At 34.8% G+C, this 21,095-nt stretch overlaps 1 protein-coding gene across 7 annotated transcripts; it reads left to right on the plus strand.

The window, feature by feature from the left end:
- Positions 1-551: 551 nt before the first annotated feature.
- LOC133823513 (ubiquitin C-terminal hydrolase 13) lies at positions 552-11,981 on the plus strand. 7 transcript variants are annotated; one of them, XM_062256320.1, is made up of 32 exons: positions 552-753; positions 1,043-1,109; positions 1,295-1,457; positions 1,549-1,706; positions 2,411-2,676; positions 2,778-2,996; positions 3,074-3,182; positions 3,278-3,393; positions 3,534-3,632; positions 4,052-4,161; positions 4,983-5,057; positions 5,167-5,245; positions 5,360-5,506; positions 5,615-5,695; positions 5,797-5,916; positions 6,480-6,602; positions 6,720-6,797; positions 6,907-6,995; positions 7,079-7,187; positions 7,298-7,366; positions 7,452-7,562; positions 8,937-8,992; positions 9,080-9,260; positions 9,349-9,450; positions 9,530-9,601; positions 9,689-9,754; positions 9,932-9,997; positions 10,249-10,335; positions 10,525-10,641; positions 10,722-10,796; positions 10,896-10,982; positions 11,150-11,981. In XM_062256320.1, the coding sequence occupies exons 1-32, from the start codon at positions 724-726 to the stop codon at positions 11,189-11,191; spliced, it is 3,369 nt and encodes a 1,122-aa protein (XP_062112304.1). In that variant the 5' UTR covers positions 552-723; the 3' UTR covers positions 11,192-11,981. The 7 variants fall into 7 exon arrangements, with proteins under 7 accessions (XP_062112304.1, XP_062112308.1, XP_062112307.1 ...); XM_062256324.1 differs by having other exon boundaries at positions 1,298-1,457; XM_062256323.1 differs by having other exon boundaries at positions 1,046-1,109.
- Positions 11,982-21,095: the final 9,114 nt, after the last annotated feature.

The raw sequence follows: 21,095 nt of genomic DNA on the forward strand, positions 1-21,095 counted from the left end.
CAACGTAAAAACCCAACTCCTGGCCCATGGTGTTATTAGCTCACTCTAGTAGCACCGACTAGATAATAATAGATATTGCTGAAAAAAAAAAGAAAAATACCTAAAGGTCGTACACCCAAAAGACGTTGATTTAATTATCTTGAACAAATAAAAATACAATAACGAAAAGTAAAATACATAAAGTCGTACACTATTTTAATTAATTTACAAATATAAATTGCTAAAAAAATTATATTTACAAATATAAATAAAAATGTAGTACCTAGGAAAGAAGAGAACTGCATAGAGAGATGTTGATCTTGGCCTGAGCAAGCGCACGTGACCTCCCAAACCTGCCACGTAAGAATTGTATATTCAAGTCTACTCTCTTTCCCCAACGTGGAATTGTTTTATTGGCTCTTTCTTACCCACGATATCGCATAGGAGAGAAATTCACCACACGCCAGCCACTGTCATACCGATATTGCCCCTATCATTAATGAAATCCCGAAATTACCCCTTTTCCCCGTCTCTCTCTGTCCCCGAACCTGAGAGAAGTAAAAACTCCCACAGAGCTTTTTTTCGGAGCCAAGTTCCTTCGGGAGTATTTTACCTCCTTTTTTAATTTTCTTTCCCAAGTCCCCTGTTTGGCTTTATTTTCTCGCGATTTTTCTCACTGATTTTCCTTTCTATCTCCATATTCATCGATTCGTCGATCGTGTCGAACCCTAGCTTTCTTCATCAATGACTATGATGACTCCTCCGCCGTTGGATGTACGTGCATACGGAAGGCTCACTTCTTTCCCAGTCTTGATTTTGTTTCAGCGCTCGTTTCTTTTTATTTTCTTTTGTTTCTTTCTTTGAGTTTTGAGCTTATTTTGTCCGTTCGTTTGGTGATTCATGATCGCTTGAGGGTTTTGGTTCGCGGAGTTTTCAAATTGGCTTAAAATTTCGGAAAATTCAGGCTTCTTTAGACTGTTCTTCTGATTTCTAGGGTTTTGATTTGGTAGGATAGGGTTATGTTTTAGTCGATCGGAGTTTCTGATTTGCGTATTTCTTTCAGCAGCAAGAAGACGAGGAGATGCTCGTGCCGCATTCGGATTTGGTCGAGGGACCCCAGCCAATGGAAGGTTTTAGTTAATTTCTTTCTTTCTATTTTTGGCATTTAAATTCGATGAATTTGTGAACAAAGCTTGTTGTGAAGTTTGTAATGTTGCAAATTGATCTGGGATTGAGTGTTATCGATCGTTGGGTGTTAGGGTTTTGAGTTTGTTGATTTTTCCGAAGCTTATTGTTATTAATTTGATGGTATCAGCAGCTCAAGTGGAGCCCGCTAATACGGTCGAGAATCAAACTGTTGAGAATCAACCAGTAGAGGATCCTCCATCAATTAAATTTACTTGGACAATTGAGAACTTTACAAGGCTGAATGTAAAAAAGCACTATTCTGACGTTTTCGTCGTGGGGGGTTATAAATGGTAATTTATGGTTATATGCTTGAGCATCATGTTTTTTTTTCTTGTGGTGATCGGATATTGACCTTACTGTTTGGTTGGTTGGTTTACTCAGGCGAATACTAATTTTTCCCAAGGGGAATAATGTAGACTATCTGTCAATGTATTTGGATGTGGCCGATTCTTCAACATTGCCATATGGATGGAGTAGATACGCTCAGTTCAGCTTGGCTGTCGTTAACCAGATGCATAACAAGTACTCAATTAGAAAGGGTATTCTCTTCATTGCTCTTAAAGAGATGTGTTTTATTGTTTGTTAGTCATTTATGAATTTTTAAGTGGATAATTTGCTTGTATGTCTTGTATTGCCATACTTTCTTGTTGTTTTTATTCAATGTTGTACTTCCGTACTCTTGTTTCTCATTCTCCTTCTTATTATTATTACTATTATTATGTTAAAAAACTTAGAGTGGTAGCTGCCATCTTTCCCTTTTCTCTCACTCCCTCCTCAACTTTTAAGTATGCTTGTTCAGTTCTTTATCCTAAAGAAAATTGATTTATTGGTTGTTCCTTGCATTGTCAAGATCATTTGTTCTTTTAGTGTTATATGATGTTTGGGATCCTCATCATTCTGTCAACGAGAAAATGTATCTTCTCCTCAAATTCTTTTGTACTTAAAAGTGTAAATTCACATTATAATTAGATTGCAAAATCATAGAGTAGATGCTATCCATTACCCTAAGGATCAACATGCTGGTCTTCCAACCTGAAATAATTTACTTCTCCTGGTACTAATACGAATGCTGGCTGTTATTCCTTCTTTACAATAATCCTCACTTGATTGGGTTATATGTATATTTGTATATTACGAAAATCATGATGTGATAGAGGAATTGATTGTTTGGCCTATTGTCCTTTTATACATTTTAGCGAATAAGTTATGACTTATAGTTTTTACCTATTACTGGATCTTGTAGACACACAGCACCAGTTTAACGCAAGGGAAAGTGACTGGGGTTTCACATCATTCATGCCTCTAAGTGATCTTTATGACCCTAGTAGAGGGTATCTAATGAATGACACTTGTTTAGTTGAAGCCGAGGTAGCTGTCCGCAAGGTTCTTGATTACTGGTCTTATGATTCTAAAAAGGAAACTGGTTATGTTGGACTCAAGAATCAGGGAGCAACTTGTTACATGAATTCTCTGCTCCAGACATTGTACCATATTCCTTATTTCAGAAAGGTCAGCAGGTGTTTTCATTTTCATCTTAGAGTAACTTTGGATTGTTTCTACTGTGTTTTTTTTGTCAAAAGAATTATTCTAAGTTGGGTTATATTCATTAGGCTGTGTACCACATGCCAACTACTGAGAATGATATGCCATCGGGAAGCATCCCACTTGCGCTACAGAGTTTATTCTATAAGCTTCAATATAATGACAGCAGTGTTGCCACAAAAGAATTAACCAAGTCTTTCGGATGGGATACATATGATTCTTTTATGCAACATGATGTGCAAGAACTCAACAGGGTACTTTGTGAAAAGCTTGAAGACAAAATGAAGGTAGATGAGGTTTGCTGTTATGGACACCAGTGTATTTCTTGATTGTTTTCATTGTATTTATTCTGTTGCTGGTTCAGGGAACTGTTGTGGAGGGGACGATACAACAATTATTTGAGGGTCATCACATGAATTACATAGAGTGCATAAATGTAGACTACAAATCTACAAGAAAGGAATCATTTTATGGTAATTCTTTTCTGGCTAAAGTTTCAGTTATAAGAGTTTTAAACTTCTTACTGATATCAAAGCATGATACAAATTTTTGACTTATTACTTGGCAGACCTTCAGCTTGATGTGAAAGGGTGTCGGGATGTTTATGCCTCTTTTGACAAGTATGTGGAAGTTGAACGTCTTGAGGGTGATAATAAATATCATGCTGAAGAACATGGTTTGCAGGTTAGTTTCCATATTCTACTTGACAGAAAGAATTAAGATGTTAAACCTCAAATTAAATAGCTTTCAACCTTGTAAAGCTAGGCATACTCTTAAAGAAGATTCTGAACTTATTCATTTATTTATTTTTTATTTTATATCAGGATGCTAAGAAGGGTGTCTTATTTATTGACTTCCCACCTGTCCTTCAACTTCAACTAAAGCGGTTTGAATATGATTTTATGCGGGACACGATGGTCAAGGTTGGTTTTGGATTCTTGTTCTTTTTTATTATCAGGCTCAGTTTTGGCATACTTATTGATTCATGTATGTTAGTGGCTGTTTTATATCTTGTTCTATTTTATTACCAGGCTCAGTATTGGCATACTTATTGATTCATGTATGTTAGTGGCTGTTTTATATGTATGTTTTTTTTTACATCGGGGATTGTCTTTTGCTCTTTACCAACTATTGCAGTTTTGTAAACATCCTTTTTTATTTTTATTATTGACTTTCTTTTGTTCCTTTGGTTTGAGTTTGGAATTTTTTTTCTTATTTAACATACTCAAGCTAAATGATGAATAATTAATGATTTTGCTATTGTGAAAATAGTTGAGTGATATCTCTTTTGCTTATGCCTCCATTTTGTATTAGCCATATCTTTTTTTTTTTTCCGTTGCAGATCAATGACCGCTACGAGTTTCCTCTTCAACTTGATCTTGACAGAGAAAATGGAAAATATCTATCACCTGATGCTGATAGAAGTGTCCGCAACCTTTATACACTTCATAGGTATATGTGAAATGCAGGCTGAGTATTATTTTTTTTTCCTTTTTGGTCTGCAGTTAGTTCACGGGCCTTTTGTCATTTTTTGTGATAGATTTAGAGAAGTTATAGCAAATAACCCAAATAATGTCATCAAGAAGCTAATGTCCTCATTTTAATAATTGTAGAGAAATGACTTTTACATTGTTGATTACCTAAATTGCCCTTTTCTATCATAGCGTATGACTTTAATATATATTAGTTTTGTTTATTTAGTTTTTATTTTGAAGTTATATTGATTTTTAAAATTTTTTATGGGTTGTTGTTATATTATTTTCCAATAAGTGGATATGCTTTTAGTGATATAGTATATATTTTTTTTTAATGATATTTAGTTTCTATCTTATTATACATAATAATAGTATATAATTTTGTATCATGGTATATACATCTTAATGATAGTATATAATTTTGTTATCATAGTATATACAATTGTGAGTAATAATTTTGTCAATTTTGTTGGTATATTATTTTTCAACTTTTGTGGTATTGTATATCATTCAACAACTCATAAAAAATAAAAACTAATATACATATAGCATAATATTAAAATACTTACACCATAATATTAAAATACTTAGAATAAAATAATAATTTGCTAAAGGGCATATTTGGTAATATGTAATATTAAAATGGTGGTTAGGTCATTTTATTACAAAATTAAAATTAAAAACATGGACATTTACTTACTGTTAAGGAGAGCCATTTTGCACTAGGCCCCATAGATTTTTGTGTATATCTTGTGTTTGGACTTTATATCATAAGAATCTCCTCATGTTTTGTGACAGTGTCTTGGTTCATAGTGGTGGGGTGCATGGTGGACACTACTACGCTTTTATTAGGCCAACCCTCACAGATCAGTGGTATGCAATGTTAAGCAGTTGTACGTGTGTATGAATTTGCTCTCTCAGTTTGCTTGTGAGCAAGGTCTTTACCAAATCCATGGAAATGGATATTTTTTTGGGAGTTCAGGTACAAATTTGATGATGAACGTGTGACAAAAGAAGATATGAAAAGGGCACTAGAAGAGCAGTATGGTGGCGAGGAAGAGGTAAATTATATATTTTCTTAAGATTTTTATAGTATCATTAAATCTATTCTTATATCCTTCAATGTTTAAATTATTGGTGAACTAATCTCGCTGCCTTTTGTTTCTGTTTCACAGTTGCCACAGACCAACCCTGGTTTTAATAATACTCCCTTCAAGTTTACAAAATACTCTAATGCATACATGCTTGTGTATATAAGGGAAAGTGACAAGGACAAAATAATTTGTAATGTTGACGAGAAGGACATAGCTGAACATTTAAGGGTAAGTGCATGTATATGTACTTGTAGTCTGTTTTGTTTGTATCAACTAAGTGGTACCTTCTATACCCAAGCATGTTATGTAGTCAGACTAACTTGTGGTTAATTTCAGGTAAGATTGAAGAAAGAACAAGAAGAAAAGGAGGATAAGAAAAGATATAAAGCACAAGCCCACCTTTTTACTATTATAAAGGTATTGAATTTGCTTTTTCCTTGTAGTGTGGCTTCTTGTCTTGAATTACTAGTTGTTATTCTGGGATATTAATGGTTGAGGCAATTCATTGACGCTTTTAGGTAGCACGAGATGAGGACCTTTCTGAACAGATTGGAAAAGATATATATTTTGACCTTGTAGATCATGACAAAGTTCGTAGTTTCCGTATTCAGAAACAGACACCCTTTAACCAATTCAAGGTACCATTAACAGTTAGTTAGCTATAGGCCTGGTTTCAAAAGTCTTATCATAGTTTTTATTCATATATTGTATTCCTTGAATTATTATTTTGCTATATTCAAATGAATTATACCGACAACTTTCCCAATTTTTTCGGTCCTGTGGTATGTAGGATGTACATGTAATTATTTATTTATCCATTTTACTTTTGTTGTACTTCACTTTAAGATTACACGGTTTATTATTATTTGGATGCATCAAGTTCAAACCTCTCATTTGAATTCTTTGGGCATTAAGTTAAAAATATACTTGTATAAGTTTCTTCATTTTTTTGTTATCTTCGTTATGCCTTTTTACCCAAGAGACTTAAGCTATTCTTTCTACATATTGTCCCAGTTTTTTTTTTCTTCTGCCATTCTTGTTAAGTTGTATTTAGCTTTTACAGATCTACTTCATGATAATTTACAGAAACTGCGAGTAATGTGGATTTTTATTCCCTAGTTGTATATTGACTTCCTCTTCGTCTCTTTTTTGGTGGGTTGAAATAATTTAGTTTTGATCAGGTATTTGTTGTGGTTCACAGGAAGAGGTTGCAAAAGAGTTTGGAATACCTGTGCAATTTCAACGGTTCTGGATTTGGGCGAAACGGCAAAATCACACATACCGCCCCAATAGACCTTTGACACCTCAGGAGGAAACACAATCAGTAATTCTTTAACTCCTTGAATTTTTTGTTAAATGCTTACAAGTGCTTGTAATGCATTAATTAAAAGTCTGCTAATATAGACCTGTAAGCTGATCGCAACTTTATACCTTTTTGTAGGTTGGACAGTTGAGAGAGGTCTCAAATAAGACACATAATGCAGAGCTTAAATTGTTTTTGGAAGTTGAGCTCGGACCGGTAATACTTGTTTTATTACTAGTCTGAGTCTTTTATTGTATGAGTCATTGTGGCAATTGCTATATAAGTGAACAGCTAGTTACTGATAAACATTTCCATGATGCTGCAGGATTTACGTCCTATTCCTCCGCCTGATAAAACTAAGGAAGATATACTACTCTTTTTCAAGCTTTATGATCCTGAGAAAAAGGAGCTACGGTACTTGGAGCCTTGTCCTGTCCTATGTTATATTCTCTGATTTAGTTTCATTCTTTGTGACAACAATTTCTTTTATGTTACAGATACGTTGGGAGACTTTTTGTGAAGAGCTCTGGTAAGCCATTGGAAATTTTAGGAAAACTTAATCAAATGGCTGGCTTTGCTTCTGATGTAGAAATTGAACTTTATGAGGTTTGTTTGTCATTTGTCTATTATTTGGTTGATGTAGGCATGTTTATTCTTTAGAATTCTACAATGTTTAATTTCTAATCAAAATGTAAAATGTGTGATCAAATTTACAGGAGATAAAGTTTGAACCTTGTGTCATGTGTGAACACCTTGATAAGAGGACCTCTTTTCGGTTGAGTCAGGTGCTCATGCTAACCTTCGTCCTATCTATGCCTCTTAAGTAGTTAGATGTGGAAATTTACCATTTTGGTCCAATTTTATTTCCAGATAGAAGACGGGGACATTATTTGCTTTCAGAAATCTCCTCTACCTGAAACTGAAGTAGAAAGCAAATACCCAGATGTGCCTTCATTTTTGGAATATGTACACAATCGACAGGTACTATCTAATTTGAATGCGTATACCTTACAGGCTTACAACCAAGGAAGTAAAAATCAATAATATCGGTGGAAATATCGGCTAAAGATCGGAAATGAGACTGCCTATACTTTTTTAGCTGTGAAATTAAGTCCTTCACTATGCTGGCGATATGAACTGATGGAATTGTTCCTCTTATCGGCTATAGTTGTCAAAAATTTCGGTGATTTGTCCATATATGTGGATACGGCGGTTACATCTTTTTCCTTTTTTTTTTAAAGTACATCACTAGATAATGCAGAGAGATATATGCATAAAAGAATTCTAACTTTTCTATTTATTATATATATTAAGTAAATATTTTTTTTTATATTAAATCAATATTTTTTTGTGAGTGAGTCATGTGTTGATGATTTGTATTTAGAGAGCAACTTGTACCTATATTTTCTGCTCTTTTATTCTTCATGAAAAAACTGCTCTATTCTACTATTCTATTGTTACAATATAGTTTATACATTTTTAGTACAAATTATTAACCTCAAATCCTCATCACACATCACAATGTGATTATCATTTATATCAAAAATATTAAGTTATGTTTCTAAATTTCATTTTATTTTATTTTTGGTTAATTTTGTATAAGTAGCATGTTACTCTATTATATAACAAAATACATTTTTTGTTTTCTCTAAAATAAATAGAATAAATGCATAAATTAGATTTATTTTCTAATCATATTGATTTAATAATTTAGAATAACGTTTGATTTATTATTAATAGTTTATTATTACTGTATTTCTACAAGTTTTATGAAGATTTTTGTTCATATTTTTGAACAAATATCTGTGAATTTTCTTGAAATTTCTGTCGATATCAAAATATCTATGATGTAGTTTCGAAATATTCATCGACAGTATGGACGTTGATATTTTCATCCTTGCTTACAACAAGGTGACATTTTAAAATTAAGTGTACTCTCGAGCTAAATAAGAATTTTTTATTTTTTTATTTTTTTTTATAGGAATTACTTCTGCTAATTTTGTTTTGCTTACAATGGATGTTTTTTTTTTCCATTTCTTTTATACTATTTTAGTAAGCAAATATTTATTTCTAAGGAATTGCACTCCTCGTCTATGTTGACCTGTATTATTGTTTGGACAATGTTTTATCTTGGTATTGTGCAAGATTTTACATTTGGGTCTCTAGATACTGTTGTTGAGTTGAATTAGTTTTTGCGCTTGTACATAAAATCCTTGCATTGAACTATTAAGTAAAAGACGGAGCACAGTGTTGTATGTCCTTTTAAATGAGATTTTGTTGTTACTGTTACATTATCACTATTGCACAATCTGTGTAGTTAGTATAATTTTTTTTTATTAATTTGATGCTTTGTAGATTGTTCACTTTCGAGCATTGGAGAGACCAAAGGAGGATGATTTCTGTTTAGAACTGTAAGTGACTTGTTTAAAGCCATTTTCTCATTGTGTGATCATTCATATTTTGATGTTATAAGAAACCATACCTTTTTTATTTTCTAGGTCAAAGATACACAGCTATGATGATGTGGTTGAGAGAGTGGCTCGCCAAATAGGTTTGGATGATCCATCCAAAATCAGGCTAACAGCTCATAATTGTTATTCTCAGCAACCTAAGCCCCAGCCTATAAAATATAGAGGAGTAGAACATTTGTCAGACATGCTAGTCCATTACAATCAAGTAGTCAGATCTTCGATTGAACCCTTTCTTGATTAATTTCCTACACATAATAGTATGGATTTATAATGTTATTTCTTGATCAATTTGACAGACCTCCGATATTTTGTACTATGAAGTTTTGGACATCCCCCTGCCAGAACTACAAGGTTTAAAAAATCTGAAAGTTGCTTTTCATCACGCAACAAAAGATGAGGTCTGTTTGAATTAGTCTTTTATTATGATAATGTTTACATGTTTCCAGGTCTTTAATACTTTGTCTAAGTTGTCTCTAGGTGGTTATTCACAACATCAGATTACCAAAACAGAGCACTGTTGGAGATGTGATCAACGTACTTAAAACAAAGGTAATTTCCTCTTCTAATTTTTGTTCTTATTTTTAAATTAGTTAATCAAAACAATGAAAAAAAAAGAATTATGGCTGCTTGAAACAGGTAGAGTTGTCTCGTCCAGATGCAGAACTCAGACTGCTTGAGGTTTTCTACCACAAGATATACAAGGTATTGGCCTATTATTTAAGTTAGAATCCTTTTGACATTTTTCTATTGATCATCTTGTCTTGTACGCTTTTAAGTGATTCTGTTTTGTGATGCTAATGTACCTTTTAACATGATCGTCCCTGAGGATTTATGTAGCTAAAAGCTCTTTTAGCATAATTTTTTCATTTCATTTTGTAGATCTTTCCACACACTGAAAAGATCGAGAATATAAATGATCAATACTGGACCTTGCGAGCAGAGGAGGCAAGTCTTCCTTTTTCTTTCCCGTAATTAATGTGAATTTTTTAGAATCTTATTTCATGAATTTTATTGTCTGATTGGCGCCTCACTGGCATGCCCTACCATTTCTAATTCTTTCATAGATTGTTTTATTGATGGCTTTCATCTCCAAATTGACATCTTATACAACTTAAACTAATTTTTGTTTTTTATACATTTTGGTATACACCTTATAATTACCTTATGATTTGGAGCTGGTTTTTTAACTTTTTCAGATTCCGGAGGAAGAGAAAAACCTGGGTGCCCATGATCGCTTAATTCATGTCTACCACTTCACAAAGGAGACTGCACAAAACCAGATGGTACTGAATTTTAAGAGCTCAGTCCCATAAATATATATTTTATTTATATATATATAATAGACACGTTATTGTTTTTACTATTTGATTGTTTGCTTCAATTAGTGGTGATAGATGAGTGGCCCAGCATATTCTGAACAAGTATGCTCTTCTTATGTTCTTTATTTGTACTTTTTTTTTTCATTTCAACAGCAAGTCCAAAATTTTGGTGAACCCTTCTTCTTGGTCATTCGTGAAGGTGAGACTTTAGCTGAAGTGAAGGTGCGTATTCAAAAGAAGTTGCAGGTTCCAGATGATGAGTTTTCTAAGGTATGTTCTATGCCATTTCTTTTGTAATAAATATTTATTTGTCGTCATTTTTTTTTTCATCTATGTATTTTGTTATGCAGTGGAAGTTTGCTTTCTTATCGCTTGGTCGTCCAGAGTACCTGCAGGATTCTGATGTAGTTTCAAGTCGTTTCCAGGTTTGTCTATTATTATGCATACCTCAACTGTTAATTCTCAATTTATTTTACTGGATATTTCAGTTTAAACTTTTTTTTTTTTGGGGGTGCTCTCTTCAGAGAAGAGATGTATATGGTGCTTGGGAACAGTACCTTGGGTTGGAGCACTCTGATAATGCTCCTAAGAGGGCTTATGCAGTAAATCAGGTAATGCCGAGTCCTTGTCCAAAAAGCTTTCAAAATACATAAAGTTAACTTAATGCTATATAAGTACAATAAAGGGGGTGAAGTATCAAACAAATCTTTACATCATTCTTAATGCTCTTTTATACACAAGTGATTCGCATTACTGATCTTCATCCAATACTATGCAGAACCGACACGCATACGAGAAGCCAGTTAAAATATACAACTAAAGTTTTTAACAACTGCTTAACCCTGCTTAGCTCATGAGAGTGTATCAAGCATTCAGTTGTCACGTCGCGGCCACAACATTTGTATTAGGGGGGTGGAAATGGCAAGGATGGGATCAAGTAGAGCCATTTCAAAAAAAAAAAAAATGAAGACCACGATGCTCACTTTTTAGGCGATTTGGATAGGCATTCAAATTGTTGGTTTTTAGGTTTCTATTTTTATATATATATTTCTTTCTTATTGCCTTTGTTGCTTTGTGGGGGGGGGGGGGGGGGGGGGGGAGTGGGAGCATCATCTCCTGAATGTGTAGCCTATCTATTTATTGTTATTCCCTGCTTGAGTTCCGCGGTCTGTTCTTTTCGTCTTTTTTTTTGGTTTATTTTTATTTTTATTACTTTTCTTCCATAGGAAGACACCTCCTTTGCTTTAAGGGGTTGGTGGCTTTTTATATATACAGCTCCATTGTAATCTAGCACAGTACATAAGGAGATTTTGAGGGGATGTATATCCGGGTATAGTCGGCCGCATTTTAGTATTTTTTTTAGCTACTTTTTTTTTTCCTTTTTCACTTTTTCTTTTGTTGGTGTTCCTTTTTAGTCATAACGTGTCAAAAGAGGAGGGGAAAAGAAAAAGAAATCTCATCAGAGGTGGATCAGTGTAAAATGGTCGATTAAATTGGCAACTGTCCCTTGGGTTTAGGATTCTGTAGAAAATATATACTATATTGCAATATGAATTGTTTATATACATCATTTTGCTAGAAAAATTGATGGTGCTACTCTTTTTGAAGAATAGCGTTTTAGCATTTTTTTTTTCCCTTCACGATATCATAACCCGATTAATAAATGATTGATGTGCTTATTGATCCAAGTTCTTGTGTAGGAAAAAGTTTTTTAAGTATAATATAAAAATTTCAAAATAGTTGTTTTTACATATTTTCAGCATTATAAGAGGTTTTCCTTTGTATAATTATATAGAACACCATACCCATGTATCATTTTTGGGAACATGCTGTACCGATACCACAATCATTGCCTAATTTTTATGTGTTTTGGCATAATAAGAGTTTGGGTTTCTAAGAAGTCTAATCGCAAGAGTACTTTCTTTTTGTTCAAAGTCCCTTGAAGTATAATGTAATAGCACAAGACTTACAAAGACAACGAGACTGGTGCAGTTTGCAAACATTTTAAAAAGTTTCATTTTTAAGTCATATAATTTCAATTACATTTAGGTTACCTCCAAAGCCTATAATCCTATTTTTTTTTTTTTAAAAATTAGTTATTTTAAAATATTGATTAATCACCTTTAAAAATATGATTTCACTTTTGGGATAAATTATGACATCTTATTTTTAAAGATATTTTTAGGTAACCTTCAGGTCTATTTTAGAAAGTAATAAGTTGCAATATAGTGTAACAAGTTACCCATATAATTCCTAGGTTACCATATATAGCTTATTAGCAAATGATACTATTTAGTATACGATATAATTATTTTCAAATGAAAAATTTTAACACTTTTAGTCACCCATGTTATTTACATGTGAGTTATGAAGTTTTTTTTTTATTATTTATCAAGCATAAATAATAAAAAAAAATAACTTTTTATTATTTACATGTAACTTTTATTATTTAGAAGTTACTTTAGAATCATATTAAAAAAAGTAAATACTATTTTGACCCTTATATTGTGCAAACGTTATCAATCGGGATTTCTGTTTCGTTAAATGACAATTCGAACCCTGCATTTTACAAAATGGAATTAAATAGTACCTTGAGCCTGGATTTGGTTAATATATTTTCTAATATGACCAAAACACCCTCAAGTTTTATTAATTTTTAAATTAAAAAAATAAATATATATATTTAATAATAAAACATATTATAACAATATTTTAAAATTGAGTAAAACTTTTAACTAATTTTAATAAAATAAAAATAAGTTGCCTATTATAACAAAAAAAAATTAAAACAAACTTCATAAACTAATAAACTAGATTATCCAAACAAATTAAACCTAATGTTTCTTCACGTACTATTCCAACCAATTGAACACTAAATCCAAGCCCTAAATTCCCAGATTTCGATAAACAGTTCACCTTCTTCCCGATTTACGTACGAAATTCAACTCAAATTCATTATAGATTTACAATTTTTTTTTTAAACAAAATTGAAAAAACATAACAAACTCAAGCAGATTTCAGAAACATTCAAACACAGCTAGATTTTTTTTTCTGAGCAAAAAGAAGAAATTTTTTTAGGCAAATTTGAACATTAACTCCGCTCTTGAACATCAAAAGCTTAGGCATATTTGATAGTGTCATATTCAAACCTAGAAATTGTTTCCCTCTCATCGTCGCCCATCTCATCCTCTGTCGCTGTTCAGGATCCTAGATCTACGTCGCCCATATTTTCCTCCATAGTAAGTAACAAATCCAGATCTTTTTAGCCCCTACTCGTTGTTGGCCTAGATCCAACAACCACCATTCAATGAAAGAAGCCCCAAAATCTTGCCTACCCTGTAACTATCTGACTTAAAATCAATTAATTTACTAAATACTCCATATTTAAGTAAATTAATGTTTACATGAATTTCTTTAGTAAAAGAAAACATTTAATGATATTCTTTAAAACAAACATGATTTAAACCCATTTTCAAAACATGCAACTCGAGATCTCGTCATTTAAAATGAATAATCTTTTCATGCATTTAAAATTAGACATAACGTAAGTAAAAATACTTGTTTTAAGACTCAACATGAAAACCAAGGTTAACGAAAACAATACATAAGTAGGCAACCCTTGACCCCTAGCTCAGGAAATCACGACATGCATACATTTGACCGAGCCTGCTTTAACTCATTGCCTCATCAAACTACGCTTTTGCCTTTACCTGTAACACATAGTACCCTTGAGCTAACGCCCAGCAAGAAGAGCTATGTAGGACACAACTCCTCAAAGCCCAAACGTAAAACATACACTAGTTCAAACTATCACAACTTAAATCATATACCATTCATAATTAATACCTTCACATTATAAGGTTCCATAACATATCATATCGTAGCATATCACAGTGCAACTGAGCACGAGTTATCATAAGCATGCGATAATCAAAACGTAAGCATGCCAATCAAACATTCAATGTATATCATAACATACATAACATGGCATATATGTTAGGGTTTGTGCCCTAAAAGCATGTGAGAAGACATTTTTATTGATTTAAATAAAAGTACAGTTTTATTATATTTGATTATTGAAATTATTGCTTGAATAATTTATATATAAATATCATAAAATTCTATATTCATTTATGAGAATATGATCTTTTATGCGTACGAGAGAATTAAGATCATATATAATGAATAAAATAGTCAGCAACATATTAAAGTATGAAATCTTTAATCAATGGTTGCTAGTACGGTTTACTAAGCATAAGTTGTTATGATTAATGCCCTAAAAGCATGTAAAGACATTTTATTGGTTTTAAATAAAAGTACAATTTTATAATATTTGAATGTTATAATTATTGTTTGAATTAATTATATAATAATATCAAGAAAATTCCCTATTCATGAGAATATGATATTGTATTAGTACGAGAGAATTAAGATCATATATAATAAATAAAATAGTCAGTAACATATTAAAGTATGGAATCAATAATGGATGGTTACTAGTATGGTTTGCTAAGCATACAAGATGAGAGTAATCTAGATTCAGATTACTGATGTGGATAGACATCTTAGTAAATGTGCTGTATATAATAGAGATTATATATGATAGGATCGATGAGAATTAATTATCTTTATAAACTTGTCGTTTGACATAAAGAATTAATTCTTATCATAATAGATGATCTTTGTAGATCAGTTTGAATCCTGAGTATTCATGAACTCCTGTTTATGTTTATTAGATCTTTTGATTCACTTGTTAAGGTCTCTTAGAATAATGAGGCTAATGACTTTTGTTTTGGAGATTCAATATCATGGATGGCTGGGAACATGAATTACAATATTGGAATTCATGCTTTCCTAACTGATCGAATATTGGTTCCCTTAAGGGTTCATTCTAGAACTGAATAGTTATTGATTTCAAATCTATAATTAGATTATAAATTAATTATTCGCTAGTGAATTAATGGTACTTAAGGATCAAGAGATAAATAGAAGGGTAAAATAGTAATTTTAACCAGCTCTAATTAACGAACCAATAATGGAGGGAAAAACTACATATATTAATTATATCAATGGACTACAAGAGAAAACTCTGTAAATATAATTATATAAATACTTAGAGTGCAATTCCATATTTATAGTGGGTAATCATGTAACTAATAAATAAGATTATTAGATTAAAGAGTTTGATTAATAATCTCGTTTATTGGAGCTTCGTATTACAGGTCCATGGTTACCATATCACATTTGTCCTACACTGTCAAGGGTAAGGATGTCAAAAGAAAGATTTGTAGAGAGAATGACTAAATTGCAAAGGAATTAATTTTTCAGGGCAATGAAATAATTATGGGTAATTGATTAATTAATTATTTAACTATATAGTTTTTATTTTGAAAAGTTATAGGTTAAAATTAATATTACTCTTGTTTGGATTAATATAAAGAGAGAATAATAAATATCTTATTTAGAATATGATATTTATTTATTTAATTTAAAACTAATATTTTAAGATAAATTTAATTTTGAATTAGCTGATATTTATGTTGGGATAAATATATTGTCTTAAAAGTTGATTAAATAAACAAATGAGACAATTAGGGAAACCTATAGGGTTGGGCGGCACACACTGTACAACATAGTGTGGGCACCTAACTCGGGCATTTTTCTCCCTGAGATTTGAATTTTGAATTTCAAATAAATTTAATTAATCAGTTATTTAATTATCATTTTTAAATATGATTTAAATAAATAATTAAATATAAATATCAGATCAGTTTTAATTTGACTTTTATTTTTAATAAAATAAAAATTATTTAATTAGATTAAATATTTTTATATAAGTCTGATGGTACGTGACTTTCAGAAGAAGGCTTTCATCATTTTTTTATGAGATTAAAAATATAGACTCTCTCTCAAAAGCGATAGTTTTCTCTAAACCTGAAAACTATTCTAAACCTCTCCTCTTAGTGAAACCTCTCTAGATCTCATGTGTTGAGTACATATTGAGAGTCACATAAATCAACCTTCTGAATCCTACGTGCCCACACACGTCCTTGTGCGTTTGAGGATTGGTTTGGAAGATCAAGGTGTGAGCTTTCAGATTACTGGATAGGAAGATCGTTGATTTTATACAAAAAGATTCAATGACACTTGATAGGCTATAAGAGGTAATCCCTGATCTGTTTTGTATGTGATTTAATGTTTATATATGTATATGATCTTGGCTGGTATTAATCTTTATTAAAATGGGTCCATATATTTTGCTGGGCACATTTGATTTGATCATTTAATACCAACATATGGTTGGATGCAAATAATCTAGATTCAGATTACTGATGCGGATAGACATCCTGGTAAATGTATTTTATATAATTATGATTATATATGATAGATCCAATGTGAATTAATTTCTTTATAAACTTACCGTTTACCATAAAGATTTAATTCATATATTAAAATATGATCATTTGTAGATCAGTCTAAATCCTGAGTAGTCATGGACTCTTGTTCATGTTTATTGGATCTTTTGATTCATTCGTGAATGTCTCTTATTATAAGGAGGCTAGTGACTTTTTTTTTTGGAGATTCAATAACTTGAATGGCTGGGAACATGATTTTACGATATTGGAATCCATGCTTTCCTAACGGATTGAATATTGGTTCCCTTAAGGATTCTTTCTAAAAATAAATAGTTATTGAGCTCAAATCTATAATATGATTATAGATTAATTATTCACTAGTGAATTAATGGTACTTAAGGAACAAGAGGTAATTAGAAGGGTAAAATGGTAATTCTTGACCATCTCTAATTAGCGAGCCAATAAATGGAGGACATAATTACATATATTGATTATATCAGCGGACTACAAGAGAATACTCTGTAAATATAATTCTTTAATTACTAAGAATGCAATTCCATATTTATAGTGGAGTAATAATAAAATTAATAAATAAGATTATTTAATTAAAGAGTTAAATTAATAGTTTGGTTTATTGGAGCTTAGTATTATAGTAGGTCCATGGTCCCCGAGTCGCCTCTACCCTACACTGTTAAGAGTAAAAATGTCACATGCAAGATTATTGGAGAAAATGACTAAATTGCAAATGAATTAATTTTCTAGGGCTAAGTGATAATTATGTGTAATTAATTAATTAATTATTTGACTAATTAGTTTTTATTTGAAAATTTTTATATTAGTTGAAATTAATATTAATCAGTATTTGGATTAATATTAAAGATAATTAAATATTACCTTAGTATAAGATAATTGTTGATGGTGAGAACTCGTCAACCAAGTTAAGTTAGAAAAACAGAAATGTAGAAATTATCAAAAGAAAAACTTTGAAGATCAAATTGGAAACTTAAAGAACACTTGCAGGAGAAAAATGATGAACTGAAATTGTATTTCTTATGGTGTAGTGCTACAGTGATTTTTCCAACCCCCTTCCAAGTGGAAGTGGGGTTGCTTTTATAGCGGGCTCTAATGGCCCCAGATACATGGTGGTCCAGGGGACTAGATGGTACATGAGTACCCTAGCAGGAGAGTGGTTTCAGAGGTAGTGGTGTCGGCTCTAGTACATGATCAGGGTTGGTGGGAGCACTTCCACTTTGGTACCTGATTGTGCCTCCACTACTTGCCCAGTACAGGTGTCAGAAGAAGTGGCACCAGACGTAGTGGTGCAGGTGGTTGTGGTGTCGACCCTGACACATGGTCACCAACGTGCAGGCAGTGCCTTTGCTATTGGTACTAACTTGTACCACAAATACTTGTCTAGTACGGACCCCAGAATCACGTCCTTGCGCTCCCCCCGGTCGTACAACCCGCTCCCATACACGTGCTTCGTATTTGGAGGTCTCTCTCGTATATTCAAGATATGCCCTTGCTCCAACCCCTTTTCATTTTGTGAAATATAAGTGCACTTGCAGCCTTGAGTATGCTAAGCAGAGGGGTGTTATACCCCGCTGGTGACACCTTCCTAAGAAAGTAAAGAAGGGCCTCATCAGTGGGGCCTATGCTTGTGTTGGAGCAGGGCGCGCGCAGGCGAGGCGAGGCCTCATGGACGGCCTCGCAAGAAGGCCTTGTGGGTGCTAGATCAGGGTGCGCACGGGCGAGGCGAGGCCTCACAGACAGCCTCGCGAGATGGCCTCGCAGATGCTGGAGCAGGGCGCGCGCGGGCGAGGCGAGGCCTCATGGACGGCCTTGCGAGATGGCCTCGTGGGTGCTGGAGCAGGGCGTGCGCGGGCGAGGCCTCACGGACAGCCTCGCGAGATGGCCTCGCGGAGGGGCCTCACGGATGGCCTCGTGGGTGCTGGAGCAGAGCGCGCGTGGGCGAGGCCTCACGGACAGCCTCGCGGAGGGGCCTCGTTGGGTGCGCCAAGGTGTGGAGAGACATTGGTCTCGTGAGACGGTTGCGAGATGTCAACGGGGGTCCGAGGCGAAGTGGTCATTTGGAGCGGGGTCGTTTAGAGCACTAATTTGAGGGTTCAAATAGGCTTCGAACATGGTTGTTTAGGACCTCCCAAGGACCTAAGGCATGAGAGGTGGACTCTTTACCTGTGTTGAATTTTGAGCATCCACACTTGCCCCCCAGTCTAGGAGAGGACCTTTAGGTGCTTTGGTAGACTCTCCTATTTGATTCTTATAAATAGGCCCTCATGCCAAGCCTATTATTCACACTTCATCTTCTTAGCTTAGTGGTATTTAGGCCCTTGCTCCTTTCAAGAGGTAAGGGGTTCAATCCCCCACAACCTCACTTTTGTTATAGTTTTCTCCCTTTTTTTTATATATATTTGGGCTACTTTTTGGTATGTCTATACCCCTTCATATGTTTGGAGGCTAACACATATTTTATGTTTATTTTTACAGACGCGCACTTTCGACCATTTGGCTCTTTTTGACCGTGACGGTACTTTTGGCCCCCAACCTCCTTTTGACCTCGACAGCGTCTCATTTATCCTGCTTGAGGTATATTCTCTTTTTCCCTTGTGTTCATTGGGTCCACATTAGCACCACTCGGGATGGGGTACTTTGGCCTGAGCCTGTCGTGAGTTAGCCTTGAGGCATGCCCCTTTATTCACACCCCGTAGCGGGTCATTTAGAGTGTTTTGTGCCTAGAAGTTTTGAGCTCATTCCTTTGTGTTTTGTAGCAATCATCTCATTTATACGCGAACCCTTTTTGCTTTCGGGACGAGGTCTCATGGCAAGTGACGGTCCGTTCGGCATTCCTCCGTGGGTTGAGTTTGTTGACTTGTCTTCAGACTCAGAGTCCCCTGAGGAAAACCCTTACCAAGACCACGACTCCTTAAGGCAGGCCCGTATTCGTCATCTTGAGCACATGGCTGAACTTAGGCGTAAAATTTGGGTGGTGGAGAGTGAAATTGACTCGGTGTTGAGAGGAGACGAAGCACCTTTCCCCCCTGACCTTAGTGACCACGTAGCAAGCCTTAGGGTGACCCTTTTAGATTTGCAGGGGGAGTTGGAGTTTATGGAGGGACATCTTCCGCCTGAGCCTTCTAGCCCATCCTCGCCTAATGACTGTCATGGGGCCGCTTCTGCTTCTCTTCAACCTTTATTTTCGATCTTCCCTAGCTTAGCGCTTTCGCAGCCGGTGCCCCGGTGGAAGACTCTTGCTAGGAAGAGAAAATGGAGGGTCAAGTGTTCTGTCTCTTCCTCACCTCTTTCTTTTGGTTTTGTAGATATGCCGAAGGGACGACGACAGGTATCCATCAATGAACAGGACGATGCCCCTTTATTGGCATCCACCCTGGTGTCCCACGTGTCAAAAAATAAACTGAGGGAAATTGTGAAGCACTACCGTGTTCCTCCGGAGTACGCCTTATACACCCCTTCGGACAACTGTCGGGCTGAATGCCCTAGTCCTGGCTTCGTGGCCCTTAGTGAGCACATCCTGAAGGCGGGTGGTACCATCCCATTACACCCATTCTTCGTTGCGTTCCTCAACTACTTTGACCTTGCTCTACTTCAGCTGGCACCCAACAGTTGGCTGACCTTGAGCTGCCTTTTTATCGCGTTTGCGGAACTTGTGAAATGTGCTCCTACGACGCTAGAGGTGCACTTCCTGTACAATCTCATGCCCTCTCCCAAGTCCAAGGGATTCTATTACCTGCAAAAAGCCAATAACGAGGTCCCTTTGATAGAGGGCTCAGTGTCCAACCCACGGTCCTGGAAGCAGGACTTTTTCTTCGTGAAAGGCCCTCTCTCTGTTCGCGAGCACTTCCGTGCCGCGCCCAGTAAGTACCTTGAGCCACCTTTTCTTCTCTTTTTTCTTTTTGTTGAAACTTATTGTTTTTTAACTTATGTTTGTGTCGACAATGGTGTGGATCATGCAGAGCAGTTTGCCACACCCGAGGTTGTTGGGTCGGAAGCGGACGCCGTGAAGGATCCTATCAACGCTGACCCCGCCGTGAAAAAGGCTGCATACCTATTCACTATGGAAAATCTTAACCTTCACCGGCTGTCCTCGGTTTCAGATCCCAGGATGCTGTGGACGATTCCTGGGTCAAAGAGGATGAAGGCTGCATCGGCTGAGCCTTGCCCGAGTGAAGGTGAGGCTGAGGATGTGCCGAAGGAAGTCCCCCTTGGACACGGGCGACCTTACCAGCTATCCTCGTCTCCCGGGGGATGTCCTCCCTTTGTCCCTTCTGACCCGGACATGGTTTCCCAATCCCAAGGCCAACATGCCAAACTAGGGCATTTTGTTTGCCC

Source organism: Humulus lupulus, chromosome 3, assembly GCF_963169125.1.
Source record: "Humulus lupulus chromosome 3, drHumLupu1.1, whole genome shotgun sequence".
In the NCBI taxonomy this organism is placed as follows: Eukaryota; Viridiplantae; Streptophyta; class Magnoliopsida; order Rosales; family Cannabaceae; genus Humulus; species Humulus lupulus.

Bases quoted from the DNA above. Each gene is read 5' to 3' on its own strand.
- LOC133823513 (XM_062256320.1), top strand. From the start codon at position 724: ATGACTATGATGACTCCTCCGCCGTTGGAT. The intron at 5,507-5,614 runs GTAAGTGCATGT...GGTTAATTTCAG, and splicing joins ACATAGCTGAACATTTAAGG to GTAAGATTGAAGAAAGAACA. The intron at 6,996-7,078 runs GTACTTGGAGCC...TTTATGTTACAG, and splicing joins CCTGAGAAAAAGGAGCTACG to ATACGTTGGGAGACTTTTTG.